Source organism: Pseudonaja textilis, chromosome 1 (assembly GCF_049901715.1).
Source record: "Pseudonaja textilis isolate UNSWEBS1 chromosome 1, rPseTex1.2, whole genome shotgun sequence".
Classification (NCBI taxonomy): Eukaryota; Metazoa; Chordata; class Lepidosauria; order Squamata; family Elapidae; genus Pseudonaja; species Pseudonaja textilis.
Window position 1 is genome coordinate 275,123,347 of NC_141990.1, and position 18,911 is coordinate 275,142,257.

General features: G+C 35.1%; 1 protein-coding gene across 11 annotated transcripts in view; it reads left to right on the plus strand.

Moving 5' to 3' along the window:
- Positions 1-18,911, plus strand: part of MEIS2 (Meis homeobox 2) — a 230,196-nt gene that overhangs the window by 39,243 nt on the left and 172,042 nt on the right. For 6 of the 11 annotated variants that reach the window (XM_087921841.1, XM_087921842.1, XM_087921847.1 and 3 more), the window contains exon 8: positions 13,287-13,388. The exons of the other annotated variants lie outside the window; for them this stretch is intronic. In XM_087921841.1, the coding sequence (XP_087777967.1) occupies positions 13,287-13,388 (102 nt within the window). The remainder of the gene's footprint in view (positions 1-13,286; positions 13,389-18,911) is intronic. 11 annotated transcript variants of the gene reach the window in all.

Sequence of the window (18,911 nt, forward strand, 5' to 3'; positions counted from 1 at the left end):
TGAAGCTGCTCCAGAAGAATACTATGGTAAATGGTATCAAAAGCCTCCAAGAAGTCAAGTAGATCAAGGATGGATATACCACCCCCCCATCCCGGTCCAGTCAAAGTTCATCCAAAAGCATGACCAATTCCATTCTGTCCCTTATCCAGGCCTGAATCCTGACTGATAGTGATCTAGATAATCCATTTCATGCAGAAACCTCTGGAGCTGCTGTGCAACCACCATCTCAATCACCTTCTCCAAAAGGGGAAGATTGGAGACAGGTCGAAATTTATCCAACAGGATGTCTCTTAAGAAGAGGGCGGACTGCAACCTCCTTTAATATTAAAATATTATAAATATTAAGGTAGTGCTCCTGCTGGGGCACTACCCTTCCTGTGGGAAAGCATTAATCACTGCTAGATTCTGCCTGCCTGTCACCTCCCTGGAAGCTTTCACAAGCCGGGAGAGACATGGGTCTAAAACACAAGTGCTGTGGGCGTACTGCATAGGATCCTATCCACTTCCTCAGGAGCAACAGGATAACAGGGCAATAACCTGCCTCAGAGTCTTCTCAAATTCCTCAGCGCAACCCTTCAGGCAGACCTCAAACTCCTCCTTCCCCAGGAGGAAGCAGCACCTTAAAGAGGGTTGCTGCGTGACTATCTACAGATGTAATTAGTATGGAGAAGTATTTACACTTTGCCGCACAAATTGCCATGAGGTAGACCTTAATAGCAGCTCTTACCTGTGTTCAAGTTCATCCCTTCTGCCAATAATCATGGGATACTTTATGAGTTTAATATTTCTAGGAATATTAAATATCTTTCAAATGCATCTGAATACCATGTGTAAATAATTGTAATAATACCTGGTTTTTCTGTTGATATACAGGCAAAATTTGAAAAATTAGAATATCGTGCAAAAGTTTATTTCATGAATGCAACTTAAAAGGTGAAACTAATATATGAGATAGACTCATTACATGCAAAGCAAGATAGTTTAAGCCGTGATTTGTCATAATTGTGATGATTATGGCTTATAGCTCATGAAAACCCCAAATCCACAATCTCAGAAAATTAGATATTACATGCAATCAATAAAACAAGGATTGTACATAGAACAATATCGGACTTCTGAAAAGTATAAGCATGCATATGTACTCAGTATTTGGTTTGGGCCCCTTTTGCAGTAATGCAGCGTGGCAGGAAGCTATCAGCCTGTGGCACTGCTGAGGTGTTATGGAAGACCAGGATGCTTCAATAGCAGCCTTCAGCTCTTCTGCATTGTTTGGTCTCATGTCTCTCATCTTTCTCTTGGCAATGCCCCATAGATTCTCTATGGGGTTCAGGTCAGGCGAGTTTGCTGGCCAATCACGCACAGTAATCCCACAGTCATTGAACCAGGTTTTGGTGCTTTTGGCAGTGTGGGCAGGTGCCAAGTCCTTCTGGAAAATGAAGGCAGCATCCCCATAAAGCTCATCTGCGGAAGGAAGCATGAAGTGCTCCAAAATCTCCTGGTAGACAGCTGCATTGACCCTGGACTTAATGAAGCACAGTGGACCAACACCAGGAGATGACATGGCTCAACACAGACTGCAAACTTCACACTGGACTTCAAACATCTTGCAGTGTGTGCCTCTCCATTCTTCCTCCAGACTCTGGGTCCTTGGTTTCCAAATGAGATGCAAAAGTTGCTCTCATCAGAAAAGAGGACTTTAGACCACTGAGCAACAGACCAGTTCTGTTTTTCTTTAGCCCAGGTAAGACACTTCTGACATCGTTTGTTATTCAGGAGCGGTTTGACAAGAGGAATCCGACATTTGAAGCCCATGTCCAGGATCCGTCTATGTGTGGTGGCTCTTGATGCACTGACTCCAGCCTCTGTCCACTCCTTGTGAAAGTCCCCAACACTTTTGAATGGCCTTTTCCTGACAATCTTCTCCAGGCTGCGGATATCCCTGCTGCTTGTGCACCTTTTTCTTCCACACTTTTCCATTCCACATAACTTTCTATTAATGTGCTTTGATACAGCACTTTGGGAATATCCAACTTCTTTTGCAATTACCTTTTGAGGCTTTCCCTCCTTATGGAGGGTGTCAGTGATGGTTTTCTGCGCAAGTGTCAGGTCAGCAGTCTTTCCCATGATTGTGATTCCTACTGAACCAGATTGAGAGACCATTTAAAGGCTCAGGAAACCTTTGCAGGTATTATGGCTTAATTAGCTGATTAGAGTGGGACACTTTGAGCCTAGAATATTGAACCTTTTCACAATATTCTAATTTTCTGAGATTGTGGATTTGGGGCTTTCATGAGCTGTAAGCCATAATCATCACAATTATGACAAATCACAGCTAGAACTATCTTGCTTTGCATGTAATGAGTCTATCTCATATATTAGTTTCACCTTTTAAGTTGCATTACTGAAATAACTTTTGCACGATATTCTAATTTTTTGAGTTTCACCTGTATGTTTTGAAATACTTTTTAAAATGTACAACAATAAAACAAAAGGACTTGGTACTGCTATAGATGAAACAGTTAATACTATTTTTTAAGTTGTCCTTTTTGTTCTTGGATTGAATCTTGAGTTTGTGCTGCTAACAGAAGAGCGTCTGTTTTTATAGAATAGATTCTAAGTCAGGGAAAAGTGAGTGGAAACAATTTTTTTATTGATTTTCTCTTTGTACAAACTTTACTGGTAGTAATGTTGTTCCATCAGATCCCCCAGTCGTTTGAAGGATACTTTCAGTTGACATGTCTTTACTTGAAACAGTGTCATGTTATTAAAATTCCTCTGGGGTAGAATCTGCCTGCCAGAGCAACAGTTAGGATCATGACTATTATTTCTACAGCTTTGTAGTACATGAAGTGATACATATAATGCTGCAATAAATATGTTCCTACTCTTAGCTTTAGAATGCTTTTCTAGCAATGGAAGCTTAGTAACTTTCCAATGAACCTTAATAGAGGGCAGAAGAAATTGGTAATAGCATCATCCTTTATTAGTTCTTTAAAGATATAGGTCCGTGATGGTGAACCTATGGTATGCATGCCGGAAGTGGCACTATTTCTCCGGGCACATGGAGCCATCACCCAGTGGAGGGAGGTGGCATTTCCCACCCAACTTTCTTTCCCTGTCCAGGGCTGTGGAACTGGGTTTTCAGTAGGAATGTCCCGCCATCCCGACAGGGACAAGGGGGCAGACAGGGAGGTGCAAGGACCCCCAAAATGCCAGGCGGAGCCACCAGCTGGTCTGTGCATGCGCACCAGAAACAGGAAGACTAGGCACACCAGAAACTGGAAGATCTTGTGTTTTTTCAGTTTCCGGCACATGGTGCAAAAAAGGTTAGCCACCACTGATACAGGTGATTGGAATTGTACTTGATCAGCAATGTTAGTAATTTGTGGACTGTGTCAATGTCTACTCCCAACATTTATAAAGAGGATGAGGAATTATCTTTTCTGCAGTGCTTCAGTAAATTTTGAATTTTTTTTTTTTTACTGAATATTCATAATTTTGGACAAATAGTGAATCTGTACTTCAACTTCCAATAACTGGTGCTTATAGTATAGCTAAATAATGTGTTTAATAACAATGAAAATTTAACCAATATTTAGATTACACAGGCAAAACATCCTATTGCATATGTGGCCATCTCCATGACTGAGGGTAATAGACTATTATTTCCTGTGTGATTATCAGTTGCTTCATTCCAGATTTTTACCTAGAATACTGTCATATGTGGATAACCTTTTTCTAAGTGATGTTTTATGCAGAACCTTGTTTTCAGTTTTATCTTCTATGTTTGAAAGAAGACACATAAACATACGTTAAGAACTATAGATACTAAATTGCAAACTTGGCACTTGTTGGTACTAAAATGCCAGTGCAAAATGTGTGCTCAATTTAACAGTCCACAACCTTCTATTTGAATATTGAAAACCTTACATCAAGGAAAGCTCGTAAGAAATTATACTAAAGAGATATAAATGGCTTTTTAGAAATATAAACGTTTATTGACTTATATTGAATAATATGTATGAAATATGAAATTGCTTTTTTCCATAAGTGTACTTAGGTGAATAGTTTAAAACATCTAAAAATGGTTGGGGAGAAAATGTACTCTGTATGAGTGGTATCACACTAGAATATAAGTGAACATTGTAATTTAACCCTATTCAATTCTATCATATTTATTCTTTTTTATTATCATATTTAGAAATCACCCATTTTCTTCCCTGGGCAACTCTGGATGGTGTTTAAAATGTATAACAAACAATATTATATACAACATTATAGAAATTTCTTTGTGCTTATTACGGTTATAATTTAAATATAATAATTTAAATTATATTACAATACTTGTTTATATAATATATTATAAAGCCAAAATGAATGCCTTTTAAATATTTGGACTGATACAAATCTGATGCCTCTTTTAAAATTAAAACTGTGGGAGAACAATGCAATTTCTCTTTATTTTAGTATGGTTAATAAGTAACAAACATAGATACTTCCACCAAACATAACTAGGTTTCAGAATTGCCTTTATCATTTCAAATAAGAAGTAAATCTGGGTTTTCATAATTCAGCCCGAGTTATGCAGAATAATTTAAAGAAATTAGTTCCATAACTTAATAAAAACAAATCACCATGTAGAACTCTGAATAACTTAAAAAGGTAAGCAAACTTTTATTTCCTGGGTGGGTTTGAGGATTCCCTGGCCTCCAATGGGTAGAGAATATTTAAATGCATGGTAGAACACAGTACCATAATAAGATGATTGTCTTGGATCTAAATGGTGAGCATGTTTAACTGGCTAGTTGAAAGTCAGTTGGCATTGTGTGAGTTTAGAAAAATCATTATAGGTACCATAATACTTGTTTAATAATGTTAATTGAGACAGAAACTCTGTAATTAAGTGGCATATGATTCTGCTGCTTAGGAATAGCAATTCTGGCAGATGATTATATGTAGCCCTCACATGACTATGACTTGAGGTTTCAAGGAAAGGACCAACCTATAAGTAAGGAAAAATTTCCTGACAATTACAATAATTAATCAATGGAATGGATTGCCTTCAGAAGTTGTGAGTGTTCCATTCCTGGAAGCTTTTAAGAAAAGAGAGAGGACAATGGACAACCACTTTTCTGAAATGGTGTAGGGCTCCTGCTTGAATAGGGGGTGGACCAGAAGACCTCCAAGTACCCTTCCAATTCTGTTAATCCTGCCACCTTCCCCATTTAGTTTTTTGGAACCCAACAGGGAAGTTTGCAAATCACAATCACGTGACCATAGGATGTTGCAATGTCATAATCAAAAGCTGGATGCTAAGTAACCAGATCACATTTATGTGACCACTAGGATACTGTGACAGCTGTAAGTATAAGAACTGGCTGTAACAACTATTTGATTGATTATTATAGGTTTGAATAATTGTTGAAAGAGTAGTTGTTAAATAAGGTACTTACTTGTGTTTTGAGTGGTGGTGGGACAGACACATGAAAAGTGACTATTAATAAGAACTTTTTTCAATTTTTAATTTTAAAAAAGTGATTGTAATTTTTAAACTATTTTATGATTGAATAGTTTACAATGTATGAGGTGAATAAAACAGGAATGCTTGTGTATAACTTGCCAGTAAATTCTACTTTAAAAAAAATCAGGAAAGATTTTTTTCTATTCAATGTCTCATATTGTTTTTCCTATATTTAAGTTGGTTTTAGATTTTTTCTAGAAAACATGTTATCTCCTCCATAAAGACTTTGTTTCTAATTATGAAGTATTTATATATGTGAATGAAAATAAGGCATTGTTAATAGCAATTTTAAACTAGATTTGGACAATTTTGATGTGTGCTTCAGATATCTCTATAAATACCTTTTTATGAAAGAGGAAAAGTGCCCTGAGATTGGAAGAATGCAGCTTTTCATAGGCATTAAGTTGGATCCAACAAAAGACTCTTCTATTACCTGGAAGCTCTTGATCCAGTAGAGCTGTTCCACTGGCAAAAGAGAAAATACAATCTTTGCCAATTCATTTTCCTTTCAGTCCCATATGTTTTCTGAAATGTGCTCAGAAGAGTTGGGAGAATTGATAATTGACACTAGAGGCTGCAGAGAAAATAAATCAGCAAAAATCACCACCACTGCTTTAACTAGTGGAAGTGCTCTGATTCTGCTTATGGTACTCCAAACACTGGAATAAAACACTGGAGTCAGCCCATTGACATAGGTATTTCCCTTTTGCAACAAATTAAGCATGCCGGAAGTTGCCAGATTCTGACTGAAAATATATAAAGCAGTTTTCTCAACCCAGTACATCTGTTAGAACTATGACTTCAAGAATTTCCAGCAAGCATAGCTATCCTTGCTGAAATTCCATGCTCTGAATATCTGCATAGAACATATGTACAAAGCCTTTTATAAATAAAGTCTTTAATTAAATTTGATACTGGGATAAAATGTCTAAAAATTTAAATGACCTCATCAATTGCTTTAAAGCCAGAACTTAATGTACAATTTTTACCAGAGATTGATTATTTCCATAACTCATGAGATTCTCTAAGTAATGCATAGAGCAAGGGTGTTAAAGTGGCAGCCTGTGGGCTGAATGTGTCACAGGCAGGCCATGCCTACCCCATCTCCACGAATGAGAAAAACCTTCGTAAAATATCACGTGATGGCAATATGACACCACGAGTTTGACACCTGTAGCATAGAATATTCCACACGCTGGGAAGATCTGTTTGATGTTATCATGGACATATTAAGTTTGTCTTTCTCTTGTTTTATATTGGTATTAATGAAGTACTTTAGAACAATATTCAAGGAGAGACAGAGAAAGAAAAAAGCCTACAGTGTAGTAAAAAAAATCTTATTAATTAAAATATATCATCTGCTTTTTGTGGCATGGCTCTTTAAAAGTACACTTTAAATTGCCTTCTTGTATCTTTGTAATGGTACTGTTCAGGCAACAATTGGTTGCTTCTTGGTTACCAGGAGCTAACAATACAGTTTGCAAGTATTCATGTCACTTTTTACTAACAGAATAGTAGAAATTTTAATTCTGAATAAGACAAACTTCAATATTCAAGCCTGAAAGATGGAACTTTTGAAGAACCAGGTTACCTTTTGTTTCTTAACCTTAGTTCCACAATATGCCTGCATGCTTTAGTACTGATTTCTCAGCTAGTTGTGTCCCAGGAGACCTTATTGAGTTCTGAGCTGTTCAGAGAGTTGTAGTTATACAAAATGGAAAAAAATGTAGTTTGTATGAATTGTTCTTTACCTTGGTTTGGGTTCAGAATGGCAGCTGCACTCCAACTTTGTGTGTTACAGGACAAAAGACAGCAAAAATAAAAAGCAAGTCAGCAAGTATAAAGACAGAAGCAGCTATCAACTAATATAGCTCCACATGGTCTGACTAATTTATGAGAAAAAAATGTTCTGTTCATTGGATCAGCACTCTGAGGAGGCAAGTTGGAATTGTAGGAAGTTTTCATTGACTCTCTTGAGCAACTAAGGAAGGCACTAGAGATTCTTCTCAGTTTGAACTTTATCAGGGTGTACGCTTAATCAATAAGTTATTGGAAAAAGAATTAATTACTAAAGCAGAATAAAATAGCTGCATTTTAAAGTAAGGATCTATCAATTCAGTAATCTTCCAGTTACAGGGCAGATGCCACGAGGATCATTTTGACTTCATGTAATGAGGAACTGAGGGAGTTTTCTCATGAACAGGGAATTCACATTAGCCTATTTCAGTTATTTGTCATCAGTACAACTCATTTTCCCATTCTGAATTATAGTTTGTGCTTGATATATTGTCCAGTGTAGAGAATTCCCATATTCATGGGGCTAAAAGCACTTATGTGGAAATTGTTAGCACCATGAGAAAAAGTCTTAACCTTCCTAAGCCTTTTTATTTTAAAGGCTGTGGCCTGAGTGGTTTCATGCCGGACATACCTCTATTGTGTTCATTGTAAGGGTCAGGGACCTGCCTGTTGAAGAAGCAGTAATTTGAACACAGCCTGTAAATGTTTCATCTGTAATTTCCATAATGGTGAATTTCAAGGAGGGCTGAGAAGGGTTATGGGAGATGAATTAGGTTTTTAGTGAGCTCATTAGGAAGCCAAACAGAGTTTAGACAGCAAAGCGGTGAGTGTGGCCATAATCAGTTCTGCTCGCTTTGTTCCCTGCCTTCGGGACATTTTTTCAGAAACTTCATCGCAGGAGATGATGAGAATATAGTGAGTAGAGGCAGTAATCTGATGGTTGACTTGTTGACTTGTAAACCTCTTAATTCATTTTTTTTGTTCAATTTAATCTATTACTTCTTAAGGAAAATTAGCTGAATGCACTATTCTGCACTATTCACCTTTTAAATTATGCTCATGTTGAAGATCTTGTTATGCCTGAATAAACATGAAATGAGTTGGCATTTTCCCATAAGAGGAACACCCATTTTAACACCGTGTATTTACCATTCTTGGAAATGTCTTATTAACTTCTGAGAATCTGCATGATATTTCAGAGCTACTGTAACACACCTCTTGGCAGCTATAGAATGTATTTTGGTTAATACCTCATAATATCCATTTTTATTCTCAACATGAAGAGAGTTCTCTATAGAAAATTGATGCAGTTTGCTCAGCTAATTTTCATGCTCATTCCAATTAATTTAACATGACCCAGATTTCCTTCCTCGGGCTCATCCTAATTAGTAAGGCAACACCTAGAACAAGTTCTGTTTAATAACATTGAAGAACACTAGTTGTGTGTGATTTTGATGCTAATAAAGATATTCACTAGTGGGACAGATATTTGATGTCAATTATGGTATGTAATTTAGAAGTCCCAATGTGCTACAGAGAGTATAGGAAGGCTAGAAAATCACTATGGGGAAATAATAGTGTTTTTATGTCTTCCACAGCACCTAACTATCCTGTGGGACCAATTAGGGTGTGGGATTTTTTTTCTTGGTACAACTAGATTGTCAACTAATTCTATAATAATGAGTGAGAACTGCTTTTTAAGAGTTATAACTCTAAAGCATCAAAATAGGTCTAGGCCTAGTATTCATTGAATATTATCATATCACATGTGATAGAACAAAATCATGGCTTGAGTGAAAAAGTGGGTTTCCCTAAGTCCTTAACTAAGGAATTAATTTTATTTTTGATAGCTATGTAAATCAATTTCTGTACAAAAAGAGTTGTTTTTCTTTATACTTTTAGAACATATTTCAGTTCACATGATTATCTATGAAAATTTAATATGTCATCTATTTAGTTTTTATGTTTCACCCTGATAAATAATTATATATGTACAATTTACAATCACATTTTTCAAATGTTTCACATTGCATAATTCACTTTAGAGATTCCCTATTGCTATTATTTTAATTGTCAAGGAGAGGAAAAGTTTGGGTTCCATGAATTGGATCATGACTTCTTATGAATACTAGAATTAGCTAACACTATTTATAAGTTACTTATTTGGTTTTCAAAGCTTTAATATATACATAGATTTTTTTAGAGAAAATATATTGCTGGCTATCAATGCAAGCACCTATAACTGTGTCAAAGTTTGCAACCAATATAACTCATTAAATTAAAATCCATTGTATTGCATCTTCATGAGGAGGTTATTTATAAAGGCTTTAAAAAAGGATAAGATTAATTAATCAAATTAACACTGAACCATTATACCAATACAAGAATTAAAGAAAGGACTGTAAAACCAGAAACCCCACTTCCTCATTCTCAAATTGCTTATAGTTCATATTTCATTGATTGTTATAATGGTGGGATAATTAAAAAAAACCTTAAGAGTTAGAATGATACAACTCTATATTATATCTGCTCAATCTTCAATATATTTTAGGGATTAAAAAATATTTATACTTAGTTGTTTCAATGCCATTTTAATTTACATTTCTCTTGAATTTCTAGCTAAAAGCTATTCAAATTGACTTATATAAATAATACAATCAGTCAAGAATGACTAGAAACAATAGCATAAAAGTAAAGACATAAAAGATATAAACCAGTAGATAATACTCAGTAATAATTACAGCCGGACAAAATAAAATTAGTAATATGTTTGATAAATTATAGGTTGCCAGAACACAAATGCTTTCAAGCTGGCATGAATTGCTGTTCGAAAGGAAGCCAAATGAAATTACCAGTTCCTGTATTGCCTAAATAAAATTGATCAATCATTAAATAAACAAAAATTTATAATATATTAATATTTCTATAAACAAAGGTAAAATTGATTATGAAGTTCTGTTTTGACTCAAACTTAAATCTAATTTTAAATTTTGAAGCTGCTCAACAACTTTCATGAGAAATCTGCAAACACCCTTCCCTTCCTTCCTCTCTCAATGCTGGATGGAATTTATAGTTAAAATAGCCCCATATAAGGAGATAAAATCTGACAAATTTCAGAAAAATAAAGAGCATTTTGTACTAGATGCCTTTAACCGTTTGTTAAAAGAGTTCCAGAATCTATTTAGGTAAACCTGTGCAAAAGTACATTCTGGCTGCAGGTTTTTTTTTCCAATAAGAAACAAAAGTAAGTCTTCACCAAAGTAAACCTTTTTTTCAGGTATTTGGCCAAATTTGGAATATATTATGAGAAAAAGGGGTATGGAATGTTCAGTTCATGTGCTCTCCAGGAGCAAATTTGTTATATGTGTAACATTCTTAAAAACTTTTATGACAGCTTTTGGTGCAGGAAAGTGGCAGAATTTGATTTGTGCCTTCCCAGATGCCAAAGATTGGGAAACAATTCATGAATGGTCAGAGGGCATAGATAAAAGGCTTTGACTAGTGAGTTGATTAAAAAAACCATTAAAAATGATGGAAATGCCAAATTTATTATGTGCCATCAAATTGGTGTTGATTCTTAGTGACCACATAGATGTTTTCCAAAATAATGAAGATTCTTGATTGTTATCAAATTCTACCGTTCCTACATGCAGCTGCATTCTTCCAAGTTAACTTCCTTCATCAACTTTCCACATTCCTGAAAATCCCCAGATATAAGTTTCCAGGTAAAAATAATGTGCAGTATAGCCACACATTAGAGAAAATAGCTGACACTTGCTTATGAAGAAGTAAATATGAAGAAGTAAATATTTAGATCCTACTCAAAGGGCCATGTTTCAGAACTTATGAAAACCCATCAAAATTAAGGTTATTTGAACCTTGAGAAGCTCTGAGAAATTTTCTCCCCCTTTTGCAGTAGGAATAACTAAGTAAACTTCCAGTCCAGATTTGTTTGGTATTTTTCAAAATAAACTAGGACTTGGAAATCTGCAGGACTAATGCATAAGGACTAGAAAAACAGTACGTCTTGATGACCAATAAAGAAATAAACATTTCTAGCTTTAATTAAGGATTTGTTGAGAAAGTAACAAGAACATAAAGCTATAAGCAGTATCCTTCTGGATTTGAATTGTTGACCTATCTAGTTCAGTAGTCTGTTCTCACAATGGCCAAGCAATGGGACAAATAAGCCCACTATTCTTCTACCGTGTTTCCTTGAAAATAAGCCCTAGCCTGATTTTAGCATGCTCCTAATATAAACTCTACCCCCAAAATAAGCCCTAGTTAAAGTTATCAGCTGGAGAGCATGGCCAGTACTGGAGGCGGCTAGGGTACAGGGGCTGCGGTGTCTGGCAGCATTAATAATTGAGGTAATTGAATTGATTAATTGTCCAACCAGCAGGCAGAGGTGGGGGAAAGTACGTTATCCGGATGTGCCGTGTGGGCTATGGAAAAGCTGATGGTGGGCTGAAGCATGCAAGTGGCCACAGGAGGTTCATCTTTCCGCAATGGCACTAGCAGCAGATGGAGACAGAGGTGAGGGGAAGGCAGGTGATCCGGACACAATGCGTGCGCCATGGGAAAGTTGAGAGTTGGTGGGCTGGAGCATATGGGTGATTGGGGGAGGCTCATTTTTGTGCAACGGCACCAGCAACATATGGAGGCAAGCCAAGAGACACGAAGATGAGCCTCCTGAAGATGAATCAGAGCTAGGCATTTCCTGTTTACTGCTTCTACTGAGGAAAGACATATCTTTCCTCAGTAGAAGTAGTAGTTATCAGTCAGCATTCTGTAGTATAATGCTACTAATAACCCACAACTTTCAGATATCATGGGATTGGTTTATATATACAACCATGTTTTTCTTGAACTTGGGGCCAATGTTATTTCTAACTGTGACTTGCAGTTCTTTCACCCTGTCTAGGTTAATAAAACTTAGTTTTCTTGGTATCCAGTTCTTAAATTTCAGATGTCATATATTTATTTAAAACATCTTATAATTACAATTATAATATTCTATTATATCAAAAGCTATTTTTGACGAGTATTTTTTCAGTATCAATGTGCAAAATTATGCCAAATTTATTTAAAAATTGTTTAGTAAACCAATTACTAAAAGATAGATAAGGTGAAATACTGGACTTAGTTTTATGAGTGAACTGTATTGTAGGTACTTCTGCATATGTGAATTCATTGATAGTTTAATATTGGCAGAAAGGTAGATTAATCCTTTTTCCTTAATGCTATTTCCTGCAGTACAATTTTTCGGTTCTTATGTATCTTATATGAATGTATATATATAAAATATAGTATATATGTATCTGTGCATGCATGTTTGTGCATGCAAATAAAGTATATATGTATCTGTGCATGCATGTTTGTAAAACTTAAAAAGAGAAAAGAGTGGAATGATTTCTGATTTTAGTTTTTCTGCAATCTTGTCAAGTTTATCAGGAATTAGTATTTTTCAGTATATACTGGGTAGGTTACTGGTAATTTGATTTACTTGTAAATTACCTGAAAAAATATTGTTTATATAGCCTTGTCATATACTTTGTGATCAAATTAAAATAAATATAAAATTAATTCAATTTGTATGATAAATGGGAGCCTTATTTGTTATTCATATTCTAATTTTCCACTTCCTATTAAAATACATTCAATTTTATATTTGCTATTTATAGTCTCATATTAAATGTAAAGGTCTATTATGCATATGCTTATGCTAGATGTATCCAATTTACATTGGTGTTTTAATATATGATTATCATTTTCCATGTAATAGATTAAACCTTCAAATTCAGTGAAATGGTTGCTAACTTCTCTTCCATTGGTTTTCGCAAATTTTGAATGATAATGTCTTCCTAAATCACAACAATAACTTATTTAAAGTAAAAAGGTTTAAATTAAACCTGCAAAAAAAGTATCAGTTTTCCAACTTAACCCTTCACGTTCTGGCATTTTCCAGACTGCCAGCCAAATGAACACTTTAGGAGGAGGTGTTTAAATATGTCTGCAGCACCCAGAGAGTTAATCCACCCCATTGTGCATAGGTGTTGGAGCTCTTATGGTATGTAAGCTCATACAAAATTCAGAGTTATTTTGTATTCTCCTTTAATATATACATTTTCCCAATACACACCTTCTGAAAATTTAGTTCTTTTCTTGGTGTAATTAGATATGCATACATGAACAGCTACTAATGAGAGAAGATTGCACATGTATGGAGCTACCATCCTCTCAAATAATCCATATTGATTTGACAGTTATGATTATAATCTTTTATCAATTATATTAACATTAATATTATATACCGTGTTTCTCATAAAATAAGGCCGGGTCTTTTTTTTTTTTGAGCTGCGAAAAAATGGCTAGGCCATCTTTTGGGGGGTGACTTAATCCCACCCCCTTGCATCCTCACCTAGAGTGCCCGCAAGAAACCATGCCTTGCCACCAGCTGCTCCTAATGGGTGGTCATGGCAGAGTGCGGAGAGCTCCCTACTGCCGCCAAGCACCTTTGCTCCAGATCTGAGACCTTTGGTGCCTGCTGCTGCTGCTCCCTCCACCGCCGTTGCTTTCCCTTCTACCCATGCCGCCACTGTGTTTGGAACTGCTGCCCCCGAGTTTGGAGCTGCTGCTTCTGCGTTTGGAACTGCTGCCGTGTTTGGAGCGCCGCCGCCATTTGGAGCAGCAGCAGTGGTGGTACTCCAAATGTAGCAGCAGCTCCAAACATGGAAATGGCAGCTCCAAACACAGCGGCGGAGTTCCAAATGCAGAAGCGGCAGCTCCAAACATGGCGGCAGTACTCCAAATGTGGCAGCAGCTCCAAACACAGAAGCGGCAGTTCCAAACGTGGAAGCGGCAGCTCCAAATGTGGTGGCAGCATGGGTAGAAGGGAAAGCAATGGTAGCGGAGAAAGCAGCAGCGGGGTGGGGTGGGGTGAAGGTCTCGGTTCTGCAGCAAAGGTGCTTGGCGGGAGTAAGGAGCTCTCTGCGCTCCACCATGATTAGGAGTGGCTGGTGGTGAGGCACAGTTGCCTGTATGGCACTCCTAATGTCAAGTCCCCCCGCCCTTCCCTCCCATTTTGTATGGTTTAAAATAGGCCTAAATTTGGGGGGAGGGGCTTAAGTTCAATTTATGCCTAGAAAACATGCTGGGTCTTACTATTGGGGGGCGTATTGTTAGAGAAACATGGTACTAATAGGAAGCAACACAAATATTACAGATTTTAAGAATGTGAAGTCCTAGAAATTGAGTCACTAGACATTGTGAAGGAGGCATTATTTTATAATTAAAATTAAAGAACTAAAGCAAATTGGATAGCTTTATTTAGGCTCAAAGATCATGTGTTTCTGTAAGAGATATACTATTTTTCCTAAAGTTATCAATGTACTTTAAATGGATTTGGACTTTAAATGGTCACCTGCAAGATTCTAAATCAAGTGACTGATACTCTGTGTGTTTCTAATTTAAAATTCTTCTACACAGCAACACAGCAAATCCACTTTTACAGATGCTAAAACTATACTCCTAAGCAGTGACATCTAGCAGTGACTAAAACTGAAACAAGGAGAGAGGAGTTAAAGCTGTTTTAACTAAAGATAACATATACAGCTACTACTAATCAGGCTTCATGCAAGGCCATCCAGATTTATCCCTATAAGAAAACTTTTTAAAATGCTTCTGCCAGTATTTGAATCTTGGCAGTTATAGGTGCTGGTCAGTGGAATACTTCTATTACTGGAGATAAATTGCCACTGTGGGGAGCACACGGGGCCACACTTCCACAGAGTTATGCCTTTCATGCATGTAATGTTCATAAATTATGATTACTCACTATCTCTCTCCCCTCCTTCCCTCCCCCTTCTCTCTCTTGCATTATATGTAAACGTATTTATTTAAAACAACTATTGGTATATAATTTCAGAATAGGCCTGTTATATTTTGGTAGTCATATAAACAACTTTAGGTGTGCTATAGTTGGTTTTATTTCTCTTAAAAAGAAACTGTTGAACATTATTTTTCAAGTATATTGAATATACTTGTATACAAGTATGTTTAAATATATCAAATATATTTTGTAGCAAAGCCTTTTTTCCTGTTTCACAAAGCTTAAGCAATTTATTTCTGGTTTGTAGCATGTTTTAAGACAATAGAAAGATTTGTCAGTATCTCAGCAATAAAAGTATGTACACACACACACACACACACACACACAGACACATACATACATACATACATACATACTTACATACATAGCCTATATGCAGTATAACCTTAGTGAAGCAAATTAAGTTACTACAATTCATACTTCCAATGTTATAATTAAGCATGCTTCCTGGTCTATCACAGATATTTCTCAACTATTTTGCTGCCTTTTTACTATTCTATTAACACAGATTTTTTTTACATGTAAAACAATGTGTTACATTGTAGCATTAAGCAAAATCTTCTATCTATAAATATTTTTACAAAAACATCAAAAGAAAGTGTTTTGAAACTTGAATACACATATTTAATTTCAGGCATGATTGTTATTTCAAAAAGTTACATGCAATTTTTCGATAGGTAGAAATTTGTATCTGAGTAATAAAGGATTAAAAATGAGATTTTTAAAGTGAATATTAATACATTGCTAATGATAGTGCTTTGCTAGATAATATTGTAACTAATATAGCTATGACACAAAAAAGTAATGCAATTAACTATACACTTAACAATACTTTTAGTTATCTTTATTAATATGTTCCATTATCTGAATCTGTAATGCAGCATTCTTCAATCAGACCATTTTAAGAAAGAAGTTTCATGGCTTGATATTCATTGATTTTCAGTTTCAAGTATGTGAAACCCTCAAGTTGGGGAATCTTGCTTTATAAAAAAGCCCAAAACAATAATGCAATGCATTCCTTCTTAACTACGGAAGATGAAGATACATGTTTTAATGGAAAATGCAAATATAATTATTAAATATTATTCATGTATTTTAAAAATCCATGTAACTACTTTGTATAGGAATAACAATGTCAAAATGTTAAGAGTTAAATATGTCTGCAAAACACTAAGCTACTGTAGCTGTTAGGAAGTCAACTTTAAGAGGTGTACTAAACACAAGAGCTATTTGCATCGATGTCCATAAGGAGGGATTAAAAAAAAGTAGCCAGTGTTCCCTTTAGCATACAGTGTGTTGAAAAAATTACAGAAGTATGCTGAAATCAAGTACAAAAGTATGCACCACAATATGCATATATGAATTGCAAGAATCTGTAATAGTAACATGCTTAAATGTTAGAGTAAAAGGTATTCCTCTATGCATGGGACAATCTGGGATTGTGCCTGATGTGTCTCTAGTGGGTACAATCTTGAGCATTTGGGTGCAACTATAAGTGTAGGAAAGTACTGCCAGCCTACTATCTTCAGACCTCTGACCCAGTCTATGCCAGCAGTTCATCAAGCACAGGCAAGCTTGTCCAGGACTCCTTGCCAGTTTCAAGCCTCAGTTTTATGCTGCCTACATTTTTTATTATTATTATTATTATCACTCCTTGGGTAATTTTAATTTTATGTATATTCAACCTTTTACTGTGTCTGTGCATATGTGTGGATATTTGAAGGGAGTGTTGAGGTTAGCCAGTAAAGTTGATACCCTGACCTTTTTTATGTGTGTTGCATATACAACATGCAACAATGGGTGGGACTCTGATCACACTTTTGCAAACACTGTTTGGACATTTTTCAGTCAAAGTCTCCTATAAATGCCTTTCCTGTTTGCACTGAAAATCTAAAGACATCTACATTCACCAATGAAAGCTTTCACAAGATCAAAATTAGAACTAAGTTCCAAAGACATGTGTGGATTAGCATTTAATTAAAACAACAGCTGACTTCCGCTATATATCACAAATTGTTGCTGTGCAAAAGATACTTGGTTTCAAAAATGCATTTTCTGCATTTGTACATTTCTTTTCAAGGAAAATGGTGAACTGCTCTTTAAGAAACTTCCTGAATGTAGAAAACTAATTACATAGTTTTTTTTAGTTTTAGAACCTAAAAACAGGTAAAAAGAAAATTAGAATAAAAGTAATAGTAAATTTAAGTATTGTAATTAAATCTTTCTTCAGATCAAATTAGTATGTTTAAAATTGAAGTCTAACTCAGTTCTCATCTTCAATATTTTATTTTAAAAAATCTGATAAAGATTTTTTTCAAACTACAGGTTTTTAATTCTGTTCAACTGTTCACTGGAATTTTAGCTGATTTTTTTTATTTTATTTAAATAGTTAAAGATGTATTGACTCATAGAAAGCTATTTGGAAGAAGCTCTTTTAAATTATAAAAAATAACCAGATACTTACAAGAAGATAATTCCATTGAATACAACTGTGCCACAATAAATACAACTAGTTTGTGACTTACCTTTAGATGAAAAGTATAGCTTAAATTTTATTTTGATAAAAAACAGTAGAATGGCATCCTATAAAAATGTAGTATTTACATTGATAATTGGTCAAACTAATAAAACATTTACTAATCTTATAGAGAAAGCAAGCTGTTTTAAAGTGCTATCCTCATAATCCCTTAACATTCATTGTTTGAAGTAGTGCAGATGGAAGTTGAAGTCTAAAACATCTGGAGGGCATAAGGTTGCCTAGTCTTCTATTTAATCTTAGCCAGCTATCAAAAATATATCAAATCTGTGCTAAGGTTTTGCATAATAAACAAATACAGGAACATTTTTCTACTAGAATTTCACTTGAACAAAGTATACTGAAGCATGATAAGCCACAGTAATTAAATAATATTTACATGTTACCTGTTATTCCCTACTTTACCTATATTACCTTGCTCAGGTTATGAGTTTCTTCTATTTAAAAGAAAACACAGTAAATTTTAAACCATTTAAATACAAGTTAAATGTTAATTGGCAGCGTTAGACTCTGGTAACATACAGTTTCTAAAACACTTTAATATATCTGTACTCTATATATTCTAAAATATTATATTAAATTTTCTAAAGAATTTCTTAACTCTAACATTTGGAAACATTCTGCACAAAGCTTTATGGATTTTAGTAATCTGATCTCTGTGACTTCCTCCTTTTAGTCTTTCTTTCGTCGTGTTGCAGCAAGAATAATGATAGTATCTGTCACATTCTTTGGATGACTTAAGATAGCTGTGTTCTGAGTTGGGGGCTGAAAATTATGAACTCTTGCTTTTAGAAATGTGACATGGGGGTAGTGAACTATATTTTAAAAAGCTTTAGTATTAGACAGTACACTGCCAAGACAACTGAATTTGAAAGATGGAACTTAAAGTAGCCTTTATCTTTACTATTTCTTAGATTTTTTAAAATATCTTAGAGTTTGCTAGGGTTAAGAGCAGTTGAAAAGCTCTCTAAAATGAATTATTGGAATCCCCCAAGTTAGTTAGTTATGAAATATTGTGAAGAACTTTAAACATCATCTATATATTCACTTATATAGTTTATAGAGATATTGGTGGTTAGTAAGTTTAAAGTATTTCATAAACTTAGCAAATAGGGAAAATAACTCAAAAAGCATTTTATTCTTCAATTACTTTGCTCTGCTCTATA